Below are 16,560 nucleotides of genomic sequence, written 5' to 3'. Positions count from 1 at the left end.
CCCAGCTGCCTGGCAGGAACGGAGGCTTCAGGGGGAGCACAGCATAGCTGGCAGGACTCAACAGGAAGTCGATGAGCAGATGCACAGTGTCACCTGTCAACCTGTTCTGACCACCAACTGCCAGCAGCCGGGACTGACTCCATGTGCTGAGGGTGGGTCATGGCCTGGATGGACCCACCCTGGTCCCACTCCACTGTAATCTGACTCGTCTACTGAAAAACGCTGGACGGGTTTCTGAGAATGGCTGTGCTGTGGCTTTCTTCCCTGCTGTCCCTCTCCACCTCCTGTGCTGTTCAGTCCTGAACATTCCCGGCTTGTGAAGCCTCTCTCAGTTCTATTACTCAGTCTGCAAAGTCCAAGGGACCACAGAGAAGCTACTGTCATTAAATTAGACTGGAAAACACACTCCACCGTTAAGTAAGTTTCCTGCTCCTCAGTGCCGTTGCCTTTTTCACCTCTGATCATTGGTCTGGCTTGCTAGTTGCCTATAAAACTCGACCTTGCTCTAACATTTCTACATGATCTATCTTCGTGGTGAAACAGAAATGGAAAGCATCTCCTTTGGCGGACAGCGTGAAGGTGCTGCTTCCAACCCAAATAAATCCACATCTGGCTTTAAACCAAGTTAATCTTTATTGAGAGGATTAACAACCCCATTCCGAACAATTCTTTGATTTATAGGAGGGAGACGGATGCCGTTAGCCTCCCAACCTTAGCTCAGATCATCTTGCTGCCAGACTTCTGGCTGTTCCACTGAGTCCCAGATGGGTTTTCCCTTCTCTGGAAAGCTGAGAAAAAGGAGAAACTGCCTCCATATGGGGCCCAACTGGAAGCTCTGTGCATCGACAGTTGGAATTGGTCTGAGAAGTGTGACTAGCTACCTATTCACAATGCCGAGAAAACGGGCTAGCAGACACACTAGTGGTGAGAGCCCCGCCCTTCTGTGAGGTACTGGGTTTGCTCTAAAGGAGATCCTGGCAAGGCCCCTAATGGTGTGTCCAGAGAGGCGCCGCGTCACCCGTCCGGCCACCGGGCGTCATTGCTCTTGGATTTACCATCAGGTTCTATCCCTAAGAGGGTCCCTCCTGCCGGACCCCCAGGCTGGCTCAGTCAGCGCCAAGGTGCACTGTGGAAGGTCTCTGCGGCGCAGCGTGAGGAGGGGGCTCACTTCAGCCACAGCAGGTGTGGGGGCAGCGCCCTGCTGATCTGTCATCCTTCGCTTTTACACCATAGCTCCATTTTCCAAAAATATATATGTATGTACATATATATATTTCAGATTTACAGGGAATATCTTTTGTGAATGAGAGAGGGTGACCGCGCTCAGGAGACCTCAATGATCTCCATGCTGCCCGAGAAGCTCGACTGGCTGCCCACTTTGCCCAGCTCCTCCCGTGACCTGTTCTCCGACATGATGCCCTCTCCAAACTCCATCTGGCAGCTCCGGCGCTTGAACTGCTTCTCAAAGGGGCTCTCCTCATGCCAGCTCCGCCGCGAGTCAGCCCTGTCGCTGGGCTTCTGTCGCCGGCGCACGGGGTGCAGCTGGTCGCCGCCCGTAGGGAGCTGACTGCAGCTGAAGGCTGAGTAGCCGCCGCCGTACACGGCCGGGGCCTGGTAGAAGTGAGAGGACTCGGCGGCGGCAAAATACCAGCTGTTGGCCAGGGAGGGGGCCGAGGCCTGGGGCGCCAGGATATCCGAGTGCCAGCCCTTGGGGCCCAGCCCCGCGGCAGACTTGGACAGGCCGAGGAGGAAGCTGGTGTGGCGGTTGTCCTCCACGCTGCCACTCCGGTGCAGTGGGGCCAGGCAGGCCCGAGGGCCGGGCCCCCCACCGCCAGTTCTGAGGGTGTGCGGCCGTTTGCTCTGGCTCTCGGGGAGCCGGGGCAGCTGAGGCTTCTGTGGGAGCTTGGCTTCCTCCTTGTCTGGGCTGCTCTCAGGCGTCTGCTCTGAGACCTCCTCAACTGGGGAGAACTGGCACAGCTTGCTGGCCCCGTCCAGGGTGGCGGAAGGCTTGTAGTAGTCTAGGGCCTCCTCCGAGGAGGGGAAGCCGTGAAGGGAGGCCGCCACGCTGGCCGAGTAGGAGACGGACTTGATGTCCAGGGAGAAGGAGCGCTTGAGCTTCGTGCTGTCCTCCAGCCTGTCGGGGGGCAGGTGGAGCCCGTGGAGCGCCTGGACCAGCGGGTTGTCCCCTGGCCGTGGGGGCTGGGCACCGGACCCCGCCGCCTCTGAGGTAGCAGGGGGGACGGAAGGGGGCCCGATCAACACCTCACCTCGCCGTCCACCCTCTGAGGAGGCAGTGGTGGGGGTGGCTTCACTGGGCTTCTCCAGATGCAGCAGCTGGAGTTTGCTCTTAGGCCCCGAAGTGCCAGTCTGCTGCTTAATCTTCTTCTCGTAGTCCAGGAGTTGGCCCAGAAAGTTGAAATTTGGAGAGATGGTTGGCCTTTTTTCTTTCACAAATCTAGGAAGGGAGGGGGAAATAACGAGTTTCAGACATGCTACCACTGAGTTTTATTATCTTTTTTTAAAAAGCACTTATTCCCTTTTGTTGCCCTTGTTTTATTGTTGTTAATGATGTTGTTAGATAGGAGAGAGGAGGGGAAGACAGAGAGGGGGAGAGAAAGACAGACACCTGCAGACCTGCTTCACTGCCTGTGAAGCGACTCCCCTGCAGGTGGGGAGCCAGGGGCTTGAACCGGGATCCCTACGCTGCACTTTGCACCACCTGCGCTTAACCCGCTGTGCTATCGCCCAACTCCCAATTTTTATTATCTTTATTTATTGGATAGAGATAGCCAGAAATTCAGGGGAGAGGAGAGACACCTGCACCGTCACCACTCAGGAAGCTTTCTCCCTGCAGATGGAGACTGGGGGCTCGAACTCAGCTCCTTGCATATTGTAATGCATGTGCTCAACTCAGTGTGCCATCAGCTGGCCCCTACACTTTTTTTCATTTTATTGCCACCAGGGTCAGCGTTGGGACTTGGTACATGCATGACAAGTTCACTGCTCCTGGTGGCCATTTTTCCCTTTTATTTGCTAGGATAGAGGGGTGGGGGAGAAAGAGAGACCCCTGTAGCCCTCCCATGTGCTAAGCACTATGCACTTAGTGGCAGGCTACCCTTCACTTATCCTCAAAAGGAGCCAATGTCGGGTGTAACTACCCAGTGAAACAGGCACACGTTTCACACAGCCACTGTATGATGCTGTGGGGTCCATAACCCCTACAGGTACGGATTGGGGGCTTGGACCTGGGTCCTTGCATATTGTAACCTGCATTCAACCAAGTGTGCCACTGCCCAGCCACCTGGGCCCACTTCTTTTTAAACGGTACATTTATTTTTGATAGAGAAGTACACCTGCAGTACTGCTCCACTTCTTATGAAGCTTCCCTGGGCCCATTTTTTGTGACCACTATGTTAAAGATTCTTTGAGGGATCAAAACTAATGGTTGAAAGCATCTGAATCATTAAGGAACTGAGCTCACAAAGATAGCAGATGGGCTGGGTGGTGACGCTGCTGCTTAAGCACACAAGCTACACTGTGCAAGGACACAGGCTCAAGCCCCCAGTCCCCACCTGCAGGGGAAAGGCTTTGCGAGTGGGGAAGGTGTCTCTATCTCCCCCTACTCTCTCGATTTCTGGCTGTCTCTATCCAATAAATATACTGAAAAAAAAGAGCAGATAAATTCATGGCTCCCGGCCCTCAACACTCCCCAGAAGAGGCAGGCGTAAAATTACCTTGTAAATCTGTTTGAGGAGAGAGAAAAATAAAACCAGAAACCAAGTGACCTAAAGAAAAGGAAGTCGGAAATAACTGGCCAAGCTGTAGCAAGTATTAGTGTAGGGTTTTCACATTAAGAAACTGATGGTCTTTATTGTTGTGCTACTAAGAGTGCTTTGCTGCTGGGTCCATGGTGGAGGTTGCGGGGCCAATGTAGATAAAGGGGGTGCCCAGCTCCCCCAGTCCCCTCAAATGAGAAGGCAACTCACCTCCCATTTTGAGAGAAAAGGTCTGTTGCAGAGCTATTCCTGCCGGGCATTTATCACTCCTTCACCAGATGAACAACACCTGCAGGGGACTCGGGCACTAAGCGAGTCCCCAGTTTTCTGCTGTGTGTTGTCACTTTCTGCATTCCATTTTGAGCAAGAAAAGACAAGGCACTCCAGTCAAAACAACTGGCAGAATATGGGGCTTCCAGCAGGCAGGAAATTCTGCTCCATGAATGGAGCCTGGCACTTGTCCTCAGAGTGGAGAGTCTGTAATGAGTGTTCTACTGGACCCTCTTTCCCATGTCAACCAGAGCAAATGGTGCTTTCCCAACTAGTGAAAGACATTAGGGGCTGGGCAATTGTGCACCTGGTTGAATGCACATACTAACATGCAAAGGGCCTGGGTTTGAGCCCGCCCCACACTCCCTACCTGCAGGAGGGGCACATCAAGAGTAGTGAAGCAGGTTTGCAGGTGTCTCTCCCTCAATTTTTCTGGCCTATCAAATAAAATAGGGGGAAGAAAAAAAAGGCCGGGGATTCGGGTGGTAGCATAGCAGATTAAGCGCATGTGGCATGAAGCGCAAGGACCAGCGTAAGGATCCCAGTGCAAGCCCCCGGCTCCCCACCTGCAAGCGGAGTCACTTCCCAGGCAGTGAAGCAGGTCTACAGGTGTCTTTCTCTCCTCCTCTCTGTCCTATCTAAGTGACATCAATAACTATAATAACTACAACAATAAACAAGGGCAACAAAAGGGAAAATAGATATTTAAAAAAAAAAAAAAACACAAACACCGGGAGTGGTGGATTCGTAGTGCTGGCATCAAGCTCCAGTGATAACAATGGCAGTAGTAAAAACAAAAAACAACTCACATCAGCTAGAGTGCTCTGGCTGGTTTGTTCTCCCCTAGACCCAGAAGTAGTGGAGGCTGAATGTGACATGTGAGGAGAGAATGAATGCTGAGAAGTGGAGTCTTCCCATCCTCTGAGAGCCCACAGAAAGGTGCACAGTCCTGATTTGCTTGGCTCCCCCCCCGCCCAGCTCCCACTGTGTTGCGGGCCCTCACCTGTAGGCTTCATCCAGGGACATGTCCATCCTCTTCATGATGTAGGCGATGGCGATAGTGGCGGAGCGGGAGATCCCAGCCAGACAATGCACGAGGACGCAGCCGTTAGAGGCTTTCGCTTTCTCTGTGAGTGAAAGGTAGAGAAGGGTCACTCAGTGACTTAGTCCAGCAGTGAGAGGTAGTCACCATTTGCTGGCTTGGTGTCCGTCACTGTAGCTGCCTGACTGTCGCAGAGGAAACCTCAGCGTTGGACATGCTTATGCTGTCCGTGTTCTCTCAAGGGGCAGGGGAGAACCCCCACTCATGGCAGGGGAGGTCCAGACATAGTCAGCTGCACTCTGCTCCTGACTCAGGCCCAGTACTTAGCACTTCTTGTCAAGTGATTTTTTTTTAGATTTACTTTTTTAAAAAATTTATTTTGTTTTGTTATTGATGTCGTTGTTGGATAGGACAGTGAGAAATGGAGAGAGGAGGTAAAGACAGATACCTGCAGACCTGCTTCACCGCCTGGGAAGTGACTCCCCTGCAGGTGGGGAGCCGGGGGCTCCAACTGGGATCCTTATACCAGTCATGCTGGACCTTGCGCTTTGCACCATGTACACCTAACCTGCTGTGCTACCGCCCGACTCCCTTGTCATGTTAATTTTTACACTATTTTAAGGAGCTGGGAGGCTGCACTGTAACAAATGACTCTACTGGCCCAGCGTAGACAATTTGAGAAAGTACAGAGAATAGCACCCCAAATTTCACCCCCAAGTAGAGCTAGTGTATTGTTGTTTGACAGAGTTTTTTTTTTTTTTTTACTTGTGAAAGAGGAAAATCATGCAGCTTCCCTAATTTTCTTTAGGAGACTTTTCCTGTTATCACACAGTGGTCCTGCTTTATTTGGTGACTTAAATAGGAGAGACAGAGCACAGCACCAAAGCTTCCTTCAGTGTGGCAGGGGACCAGTGCATGTGAAGAAGCTGTGTCCAAAGTGCTGTGCTGCAGAGCCGTCTCACCAGGCCTTTACTGGCGGACTTACGGGAAAGCTACGTCCATCCGTCCTCACTGAGCTGGTTCTGGCAGCTCACTTCAGTGAGGCCTGGGGGCAACTCTCAGCCCTTCAGATCCAGCAGGCACTGCCCTGTGTGTGTCTTGTAACCTCCCCACGTCACAGCAGAAGGGCCCCTGAATGTGTGGGGGTGGACAGAGTCACCCCATACCCTGCTGAGTACAGTGACTGACGGCCTCAGCCCAGGAGCCTCTGTTTCCCATGAGCCACCGCCAAGGTGCTGCCTTCCCTCTTTATTCCTCTCCCAGCTGCTACTCCCACAAGTTCATTAAAGCGCACTTTAAAATTCCTATAATTAACCGATACCCGGGTACTCTGCCCAGGCAGCTGAATCATAGTGTCAAATACATTTTTAGAAAATTTACTGCCACCTGGACTATCGCTGCCACTCAGTACTGCTCAGTACTGCCACTACAAATCCACCCCTGGTGGCTTTTTGTTTTTGATAGGACAGAGAATTTAAGAGGGGCGGTAGAGGGGGTGCCTCACAAGCAGGTGGAGAGCAAGGGCTCAAAAACCCAGATCCTTGTGTATGATGACGTGTACTCAACCAGGTGTGCCACCAACTGGGCCCTATACTACATATTTCTAAAGTATGTGATTTAAGGGGGTGCTGGATAGCATATGAAAACTCTGCAGCTCCCTTTCAGACAGCGACACTAAACATGATAAAACAGTCAGTATGAAAGAACACCAAAGCAGACACAGACTACTACACAGTATTACTGCCCCCGGCCTTTCTGGGGGCCCTCTCTCAAGTACACGGCCTTTGCCCTCTGCCTGGGCAGCTAACGAGCTCGAGGTGTTTACTCTAGTTCAATGAGTAACTGCATTCAGGCTTCATGGCGCCTCTCACCCTGTTGTGCCTGGGTCCTGCTCGCTGATGACATCTGTGTATGATGTGAACTCTGTCTGACTCAGTCTCTCACTGTGAGCTGCTTCAAATTCTTATTGGAAGGAGACAGCTATTATTAATGTTGGCAATGTTCTCTCTTTTTAGCAGTTAGTCCCTAAACCTAGAAAGATCTTGCTTCTAACCCTCCCCCTACCCCAAAGGCCCCCACACCTGGCACCGAGCACACGCCCAGAACATGCTGGCTGGCTGACACACGCTGAAGCAGCAATCGTCGTAAGGAAAGAAGCAGAAAAGGCTTGGGAGGAAATGATAACAGATGTGTTCGATTGTTGAGGTTATGGCTTTCCTCTGCTCTGGTTTTCAGATTTTCTGTACCGTATTTAACACTGTTTTTACAGTTAACATGCTTTTGATGATGTATTTGAAAAAAACTGAACCAAAGGCAATTAGGCTGGAGTGGGGTTCATCAGAACACAGTTCTTGGCAGCCTTAAAGCAGAGGAAGTAGGACAGGGGAGAGGACAGAGATGAGGGTTCAGGGTTGGAGGCAGGTAGGGGAGGGTCTGGGAATGTCGGGAACTCAGGCAATGATGGAGCCTCTGCAGATTCCTGACCAGGGAACAACAGAGAGGTACTGAGGGTGAGAACACCACTGCCGGCAGCTCAAGGCCAAAATCTAGGTCAAAAGGGGGGGGGGGGCAGCTGCCAGAGGAGAAGGGGCCTCGAGCCAGAGGATGAGGAGTGACAAGGGGGAAATCATAAAAGGTGAAGCAGCGCCGAAAAGTTAAAGTAGCTCTTTAAAAAAAAATTACTTATGTTAAGAGCCAGTTAAGAATCAAAGCATTTTACATACACTGTTTAAAAAATTTGTATGGTGGGGGGAGAACAGAGCACTGCTTCATCATTTAAGACACAAGTTCTACTTGTGTCTTTAGGGTGGTGCCAGGTTGGGCCTGGTGGCGGCACTCTGTTTGGTCTTTGTTGCCGCCATGTGCAGCCCATGTTGGGCATCTGCTCTCCCACACAGCCATGTCCCAGCCCACAGCATCTACTTTGTCTCACCCTATCTATCCCCAGAAGGTAAGTATGGTACCACCTTCAGTTTCCAGGTCCGGATCCTGAGGAACTGAGTTTTGAGTCACTCACCTCAGATCTGCCCCAGTAACCTAGGGAGGTGGGACTAAATTACAATTTGACTTCAAGTCCAAGCACTGCATCATCTCCCTGAACTGTCTACAGACAAAGCCAGGGCTTTTGGTTGGGGCTGGAGGCAAGGACACAGGGCCTGTGGACAGCTTCCGCGTGGGGACACGCCCAGTGTGGTGCTCACTCAGCCTCCTTTAAAGATGGAAGGAACTCCATGAGAATCTGAGTGCTTCTGGTCGACCCAGAAACAGTCCCAAGTTCTGTCTTGACAACACAAGAAAAAATTACTTCTGTACAATCTCAAGTGATTTTGTGCTGGTCTGAGGTTCACCCACACACCCTCACCTGCTGTGACTGACCTTCGCTTTAGTGCCAGCAGAGAGGGTGCCCGGAAGGTACTCACGTGGAATAAGGAAGCCGGCCCTGGAGGCTGGCTACATGTGGACAGTGTGCTGCTTTGCCACATGCAAGACCCAGGTTTCCACCACACTGAAGTGTGGCTTTGATGTGGCCTTTCACTCATTCACTCTCTGCTTCTATCTTTATTTAAAAAAAAAAAGTGGGACCAGGTGGTGGCACACCCAGCTGAGTGCACACGGGCCAGCAATCAAGCCCATGATGCCTACGTGCAGGGTGGGAGCTTCATGAGTAACCAAGCTGTGCTGCAGATACCAGTCTCTCTTCTCTATCATACTTTTTCCCATCAAATTAAAAAGTAATTCTAAAGAAAAAAATAAAAGGGAGAATGGCCATGGTAATTGCAGTCAAGTAAAAAGTATTTTCAGATCTTAAACATAATCACCACGTGTTTATTATGTATATACCTTTAATCAGCTCGGAACATGGTAAAATTTTTAAAAATATTTTGTTGCCCTTGTTTTATTGTTGGATAGGACTGAGAGGAAGGGAAGACAGAGTGGGGGAGAGAAAGACACCTGCAGACCTGCTTCACCGCCTGTGAAGTGATTCCCCTGCAGGTGGGGAGCCGGGGGCTCGAACCAGGATCCTTAAACCAGTCCTTGTGCTTTGCGCCACATCTGCTTAACCCGCTGCGCTACTGCTCAACTCCCAGTAAAATTCTTTTTTAAAAGATATGAGAAAGTCAACATATCAAAGACTCAGCCTCTGTTAAAAAAAACTCAGTCTGTGCTTTAAAAAGTTGAGACATACAATCACAATCAATTTTTCCCCAGACCTTCCACCTTCTGCATCCCACAATAACCTTGGGTCCATACTCCCAGAGGGATAAAGAATAGGAAAGCTATCAGGGGAGGACAGAGATCTGGTGGTGGGAATTGTGTGGAGTTGTACCCCTCTTGTCCTATGGTTTTGTTTCTCTCCTTTTTTAAATAAAGATTTGATAAGGGAGAGACAACAGCACTGCTCAGTCATACCTGGCATGAGGCTTGGACCCAGAACCTCACATGAGAACCTCTCCTGAGCCACTACCAAATCCCCCAGGTCTCCTTCGTGTGAATTCCGAGATGGCAACCCCAGTAACTCCCAAGTGAGAAGGAAATAAGTGGGAGACACAGCTCGCTCTCACTCACTAGCCCTCCCAAGGCTGAAGCAATGTCATGACCTAGTAGAGCCAAACCTCTTCCATACAGATTCTGAGTTATGTTCTCTTACCTCAAGAGAATTCTAGATCAGTGTAAAATCTACTGGGAACCTGAATCCTAATCATTGTCCTTGAAAGAGGCAAAACCTAAATGATATGCTGAATATTCCCTAGAAAAATAACTCGGGGAATTGTTTTGTGATTTAAGTCACATCTTGAGATTTTGCAGAGTGCATCCTAATTACAAGGGGAAACTCGACCATCTGGAATCTTGCGGGGTGAGGAAAGATGGTTTTATCTAATATTCTAAACATTCATTATCTAGGAAACCCTCACACATGCATGCAAAAGGGTATAATGAGGGGTTTAATTTACATGTTTTAGCTTTTCAAAAGAATCGAGTTTTTAAAAAATCCCTCAGACCTGCTCAGCTCACCTATGACAGAGCTCAGACCTCTGTGAAAAAGCAGACTCTGCTGAGGGGACATGCTGGGACACTCGGTTAAGTGGGCAGAAGGCGGCCTGGGGCAGGGGGAGTGAATGAGCAAGTTTGGTCTGGGATTTTAGTAGCCCCAAATGACTTCTAATTACTAAAATGAGGTCTAGGGCTTAGAAGTCTCCTGACATAAAACTTTAAATGTAATGGGTTTTGCTTTTCATAGGCTTTGTTTTTTCTCTGGAGAAAACAGAGCTGCCAAGCCAAAGCTGTTGAAGGAACGCCACACCATGGTCTTCCCAGAGCCTTCCGCATGATCAGGAAAACTGCTTCCACACCCCCCCCCCACACACACACACAACTTGAAGCCTGGCAGTCATCAGGCTAAGAGGGACAGCATGGGGCCAGGCTCCAGAGGTGTCATGACACCCTACATCACTGGACAAGCCACCAAGAGCTGTTTTTCAGACCACTGGAAACTCTAAAACAGGTCTCTTGCCTCTGGAAAAGAAAAAACAAGGGGGGATTTCTGAACCTCTACAAGAGCCTGTGACCCAGGGCCACGTGAATACTGAGCTCCTCACCAATGAAATCCACTGATTTGTCCAGCCATGGCAGGATCTTCTCGCAGAAGCTGTCATTCACGGGCACACGCAGGAAGTGAGACTCAGGGATGAAGTCAGGCCTCGGGCAGGTGTTGCTGGCATTGAGCACATAGCTGATCCCATTCTGCTGCATCAGCTCCTGGGAGGAAGACAGGGCCATTCAAGTGAGTCATGACAGACAGTCATTCTGGAAGAATGAAGCTGAATGCCATGAGGGAAAAACAACTCGCTTCCTTAAAATAATCAGAGGTCATTAAGCAAAATCCCCGAACCTAGAACAATGACAAACATCTGAAAAGTAAGGAAAATAGGCTGTTTTTAAAGGGTTCTTGAGGGGCTGGGCGGTGGTGCACCTGGTTAAGTGCACATATCACTGTGCACAAGGAACTGGGTTCAAGCCCCTGCTCCCCACCTGCAGGAGAGAAGCTTCAAAGAGTGGTGAAGCAGGGCTGCAGGTGTCTCCCCTCTTGATTTCTATCTGTCTTATCAAATTTAAAAAAAGATAGGGACAAAGTAACCACCGGGAATGGTGGATTCATCATGCAGACACCAAATGACACCAACAGCCCTGGTGGTGATAAAAAAAAAGACAGGCTGGGAATATGGACTGACCTGTCGATGCCCATGTTCATCGGGGAAGCAATTACAGAAGCCAGACCTTCCACCTTCTGCATCCCACAATGACCCTGGGTCCATACTCCCAGAGGGTTAAAGAATAGGAAAGCTATCAGGGGAGGGGATGGGATATGGAGATCTGGTGGTGGGAATTGTGTGGAGTTGTAGCCCTCTTATCCTATGGTTTTGTCACTGTTTCATTTTTTATAAATAAATTAAAAACAAACAAATAATAAAGTGTGCTTGAAAAGCATGCATCATCAGGATAGTCAACTAGAGAAAAATGTGGAAGAAGATGAACTCTGGCCAACAGCGTGGACTTATGTGAACATTTTCTCTCCTAAGCAAGTTGCCAGTTACTGTCTAAGCTACAGTTCCAGGCACTCTTTTCACTCAGAATGCCTGTGGAAGGTGAAATGGATGACATCCTGTCAGTTTTCCGTGCTGATGGCTTAACTATCTGGTAACCTTTTGAATTTCCAGCCCACCACTGGTGTCTCCATTTGGATGTTCTATCTGCCCTTCAAATTCAAACTCTTAGAGCCTCAACACATTGGCTTCCTCCCCTGCCCTCTATCTGATTTCCTCGCTCTGATCCCCCAGACTGGTTTATGGTGATGACACTTGAGCTAGGAAACAAGTTCACTTTTCTTCCCCGAAACCCCTACATCCAAATGGCGGTCCAACTATTATGGCCTTATCTCCCTGCCTCTGACCACTGCTGGGTGGTCAGCCCTTGCCATGTAGAACAAGCCAGTAGGGAGGCGTAGGGCTCCCTCTCAGACTGCACACTTGGCAGGGGCAAGCGTGCCCTTCCTGGAGGTGAGCACTCTGGCCCCTTCGACCATCTCTCTCTTGCTGGCTCTTAGCTATGGTCAGTCTCAAAGGCAGCTAGTGAGTTAGTGTTAGGATTCATCTGGAGGAAAGCAGCTCGGTCCTGGCTGGAGGTGCCTGTTCGCTCCCTTCAGCACCTGGTACAGAGCTGCCTGCACTAGTGTCTGTGTCTGTGTCCCTCCCCCCAATAGTTTGTCTGCTCTCCCCATAGGCCCACACAGCCACCAGGGCCTCTCAGGAAGTGCTCTAAGCTGGGAGTAATTCTCTTCTAAGCAACTGTCAGCTCTTTGGAGTGCTCACTCCTTCACAAGCCTTTCCCAACTACACTCAGCCCACTAGGCACAGTGGATATAGCTTCTCCTGCGTAAACGGTCAATATGATGAATCCAGATTAACTGTCCAACCCTCCCTCAACCATGAGGCCACAGTGCACAATTCCTTTTTTTTTTTTTCTTTTTTGAGGGGGAGAGAGACTGCTCTATGACTCGTAAGCTTCCCCACGCAACTACTCCCCCGTGTTGGCTGGAAGCTCGAACCCAAGTCTGGTGCAGACAGATGTAAAGGGACAGACTTTTTTTATTATTCCCTTTTGTTACCCTTGTTGTAGTTATTATTGTCGTCATTGTTCGATAGGACAGAGAGAAATGGAAAGAGAGGGGAAGACAGAGAAGGGGAGAGAAAGGTAGACACCTGCTTCACCACTTGTGAAGCGACTCCTGCAGGTGGGGAGCTGGGGGCTTGAACTGGGATCATTACGGTCGGTCCTTGCACTCGGCGCCACGTGCGCTTAACCCACTGCGCTACCGACCGACTCCCAGGGACAGACCTTTAAGGTCTTCATAGTCTGGTCACTTAAGCTAACCTGAGACCGTCAGAAGAATCCATTCGAAAAACTGTTCTTGGTGCTGGGAGGTGACACCTCGGGTAGAACGCACACATTGTTGTGCACTAGGAACAGCAATCAAGTGAGCCAGGATTCTGTCTTAAAATATCTTCTCTTGACACATCTCTCTCCTCCCTAGCTATTAGCCCATTTATTCATTTTCCTTGTAGCAAAGATGCCTTGAGAGGTTACTCGTGCCCATCATCCAACTGTGTCCCGGAGCCATGCCGAGCAGACTTAGTAGCTCAGACACAGCTCAGACAGGTTGTGACTGCAGTCATGCTGCAGCCACATCTCCCCTTGGCTGCATCTTGATTCCCAACCATCCACCTCGCCATCTCTCACCAGCTTCCATCCTGTGGGACTGAGCCTGTGCTTAGCCCAGAGCCCAGGGCCCAGAGGGGTCCTAGTAAAATGGGAGTCAGGTCATGGCACAGCTCTGCTCCACCCTGGGACATGCATCGACTTAAAGCACATGCCAGGTTCCAAAACTCATGCCATTACACAGAAAGTCTCCTTGCATTTTTTATATACTGACAAGCCAGGGAAAGAAAATTGCAGTTGAGATTTCTCAGAGCTTCCTAATCACCTGCCATAGATAGCTCTAGCTTCTACAAGTGGATCTGTCTGGAGCTGCAGAAACACAGGACTTCAAAGTCAGAGCAGCCTGAGACTGAGGGTGACCTCTGCCACTGACCAGCTCTGAAGCCACTGACTTCCCAGGGTCGCTTCACCTTAGGCCAGTGACCTGGCAGTTCGGGCCCATTCCACACCCCCTCCTGTGATGATGGGAATCATTCACCATCTGAGGCGCTGGGCTCTTTGTAGGTGTTAATGCATTTAGCCCTCCTGCTTTTCACATGTTGGTCTCATTTTACAAAAAGAACTAGTGACCTCACCAGGCTGCTGGTTTAAAACACCAGCATCCAAGTTTTAATAACGTTGGACTTCTAGGCAAGATTATAGGAGCTTCACCTTTGAAGATCCTTAAACGAAGCAGGGGCTGGGTGGTGCACCTGGTTACCACAGATAAGGACCCAGGTTCAAGTCCCTAGCCCCCCTGCAGGGGGGAAGCTTCATAAGGCTGTAGGTATCTGTCTCTCTGCCACTCAATTTGTCTCTATCAAACAATAAATAAAAGGCACATAAGAGAGAAAAGCTCTCCCTTCTGGGAATTTCTAGTCTGAGAGCTGAACAGGGTGAGCAGTTAGTGCCCCCTGTGCACAAGAGACGTGTGATTTTAACAGTTGTCAGCTGTGGGGCTGGAGAGCTACTGTGACCCTTCTAGAATGTTGCTTTCCTTGCTCACCCAGTGAAGGAGAGATTCCATGGCCCCTGTTCCCTTTCAGCACAGAGAAGTATCTCCCTGAAGAGCCTAGAGGTAAAGCACGAGCTCCTAGTCACACTCTCAAAGCTCCGCAGCCACCAGTGCAGTTGATTTTGCACAGCCCTCAGTTTACATTTTCTTCTGCAGCTGGCTGACAGCCATCTCTAATAGAAGATCCATAAACCCATTTCCAAAAAACAAACAAACAAACAAAAACTTTCCTCACAGCCACATCCTCTCAAAGTAAGCATCTGGCTAACAGCACGGATAGAAATCAAGTAGAAGGGGGCCAGGCAGTAGTGCAGTGAGTTAAGCGCACATGGTGTGAAGCTCAAGGAGTGGCACAAAGATCCCAGTTCGAGCCTCCAGGTCCCCAGCTGCAAGAGGGTCACTTCACAGGTGGTGAAGCAGGTCTGCAGGTGTCTGTCTTTCTCCCTCTCTGTCTTCCCCTCCTCTCTCCACTGTCCTATCTAACAACAATGGCAACAATAACACCACCACCAAGGGCAACAAAATGGAGAAAATGACCTCCAGGAGCAGTGGATTCATAGTGCAGGCACCAAGCCTCTGATAACCCTGGAGGCAGAAAAAGGAAAAATAAATAGAAATTTAAAAAACAAAACAATTAGAAGTTCTATAACAAAATGAATGTGCTGTTTCCTTGTATTCCTAATGTAGCAAGAGGGATGTGTAGCACGGTTACTGGTGGAATCACCGTCTTACTGTGGTAACTCAAAAGGACTGCCAGCCAGGAGTTTCATTTTCCTATTCAGATCCCAGAGTAAAAGCACTTCTCCAGCTTGGCCCCAAGGATGCATATGACTTTGGGAAAGCAAATTCCTGTTCTGGGACAAGCCTGCTCCTGCCTACAAGGAAACTCTTCATCGCCACATGCTTGGAGCAGAAGTGACCCAGTGTCAAATAGGTAAGTTGGGCAATCGGCATGTGACTGGCAATGGCACTGAGGCAATGTGGTGGAGGCAGGAGACCTGAATGAGAAAAGGGCTCTGAGAAGCAGATTGGGGAGCAGGGCGGTGGTGCGACCAGTTAAGCACACACATCGCCACTCAAAAGGACCCTCACCCCCATCCCCACTGCAGGGGGAAGCTTTGAGTGGTGAGCTACGGGTTGCAGGTGTCTCCTCTATCTCTCCTTCCCCTCGAGTTTCTCTGTTCTATCAAAAAAGGAAATGAAAGGAAAAAATGTTCAAGAGTGGTGGATTTGTCATGGAGGCACCAAGCACCAATAGTAACACTGGTAGCAATGAAAAAAAATTTAAAAAAGAAAGGGGCCAGGTGGTGGTGGACCTGGTTAAGTGTGTACATTCTGGTGCACAAGGATCCAGGCTCAAGCCCCTGGTCCCCACCTGCAGGGGGAAGCTTCACGAGTGGTGAAGCAGGGTGGCAGGTGTCTGTCTGTTTCTTCTCTACCTCCTACCACTCTCTTAATTTCTATCTCTATCCAATAATATATAAATAAAAATATAATTTAAAAGCAAGCAAGCAAGCAAGCAAGCAAGCAAGCAAAGAACAGTAAAGTGGGTCCCCAGTGCACTACAACCAATCACAGCAGAGCCAGGGGCTGAGGGGTGGGGGAGAGAAGGGAAACGGAGACTGGAGACCCAAGTCCCTGCGGTGGAACAGAGGGTGGTTCAGTGGGAGGGTGAAATGTACTGACACCCATCTTGGGGAACTGTGGGCATGTGATGACAAAACTCTTACGTCAACACTTCCTAGGGGCCAGGTGGTGGCACACCTGGTTGAGTGCACATGTTACAGTGCTCAAGGATCTGGGTTTGAGGCCCCGGTCCCCACCTGCAGGGGGAAAGCTTTGTGAGTGGTGAAGCAGGGCTGCAGGTGTCTGTCTCCCTTTCTATCATCCCCTCCCCTCTTGATTTCTGGCTGTCTCTATAAATAATAAAAATTACATTTTTTTTTTAAAAAAAGTGAACACTTCCTCAATAAAGTGATACTATAATTAGAAAATAAGAAAGAAAGAAAAACAAGGGGGGGCAGAAAGTGGTGTCCTCGGTTGAGTGCACAGCTTATCATGAGCAAGGACCTGGGTTCAAACTCCTGGTCCCACCTGCAGGAGGGAAACTTCAGGAGCAGTGAGGCAGATCTGCAGGTCAGTCTCAGTGTCTTTACCTCCCTCCCTATCATTCCTTTTCCCTCTAAATTTCCCTCTATCATTCC

General features: G+C 49.8%; 1 protein-coding gene across 1 annotated transcript in view; it reads right to left on the bottom strand.

Moving 5' to 3' along the window:
• Nucleotides 1-1,192: 1,192 nt before the first annotated feature.
• The window catches only part of DUSP16 (dual specificity phosphatase 16), a 36,871-nt gene continuing 21,503 nt past the window's right edge, over nucleotides 1,193-16,560 (bottom strand). Inside the window, exons 4-6 of the mRNA XM_007540059.3 lie at nucleotides 10,686-10,845; nucleotides 5,050-5,173; nucleotides 1,193-2,455 (exon numbers count right to left, since the gene is read on the bottom strand). Of these exons, the coding sequence (XP_007540121.1) occupies nucleotides 1,324-2,455; nucleotides 5,050-5,173; nucleotides 10,686-10,845 (1,416 nt within the window). The 3' untranslated portion in view covers nucleotides 1,193-1,323. The remainder of the gene's footprint in view (nucleotides 2,456-5,049; nucleotides 5,174-10,685; nucleotides 10,846-16,560) is intronic.

Source organism: Erinaceus europaeus, unplaced genomic scaffold (genome assembly GCF_950295315.1).
Source record: "Erinaceus europaeus unplaced genomic scaffold, mEriEur2.1 scaffold_295, whole genome shotgun sequence".
In the NCBI taxonomy this organism is placed as follows: domain Eukaryota; kingdom Metazoa; phylum Chordata; class Mammalia; order Eulipotyphla; family Erinaceidae; genus Erinaceus; species Erinaceus europaeus.
The sequence above is the reverse complement of the archived record's forward strand: the minus strand, read 5'-3'. Positions and strand labels throughout refer to the sequence as shown.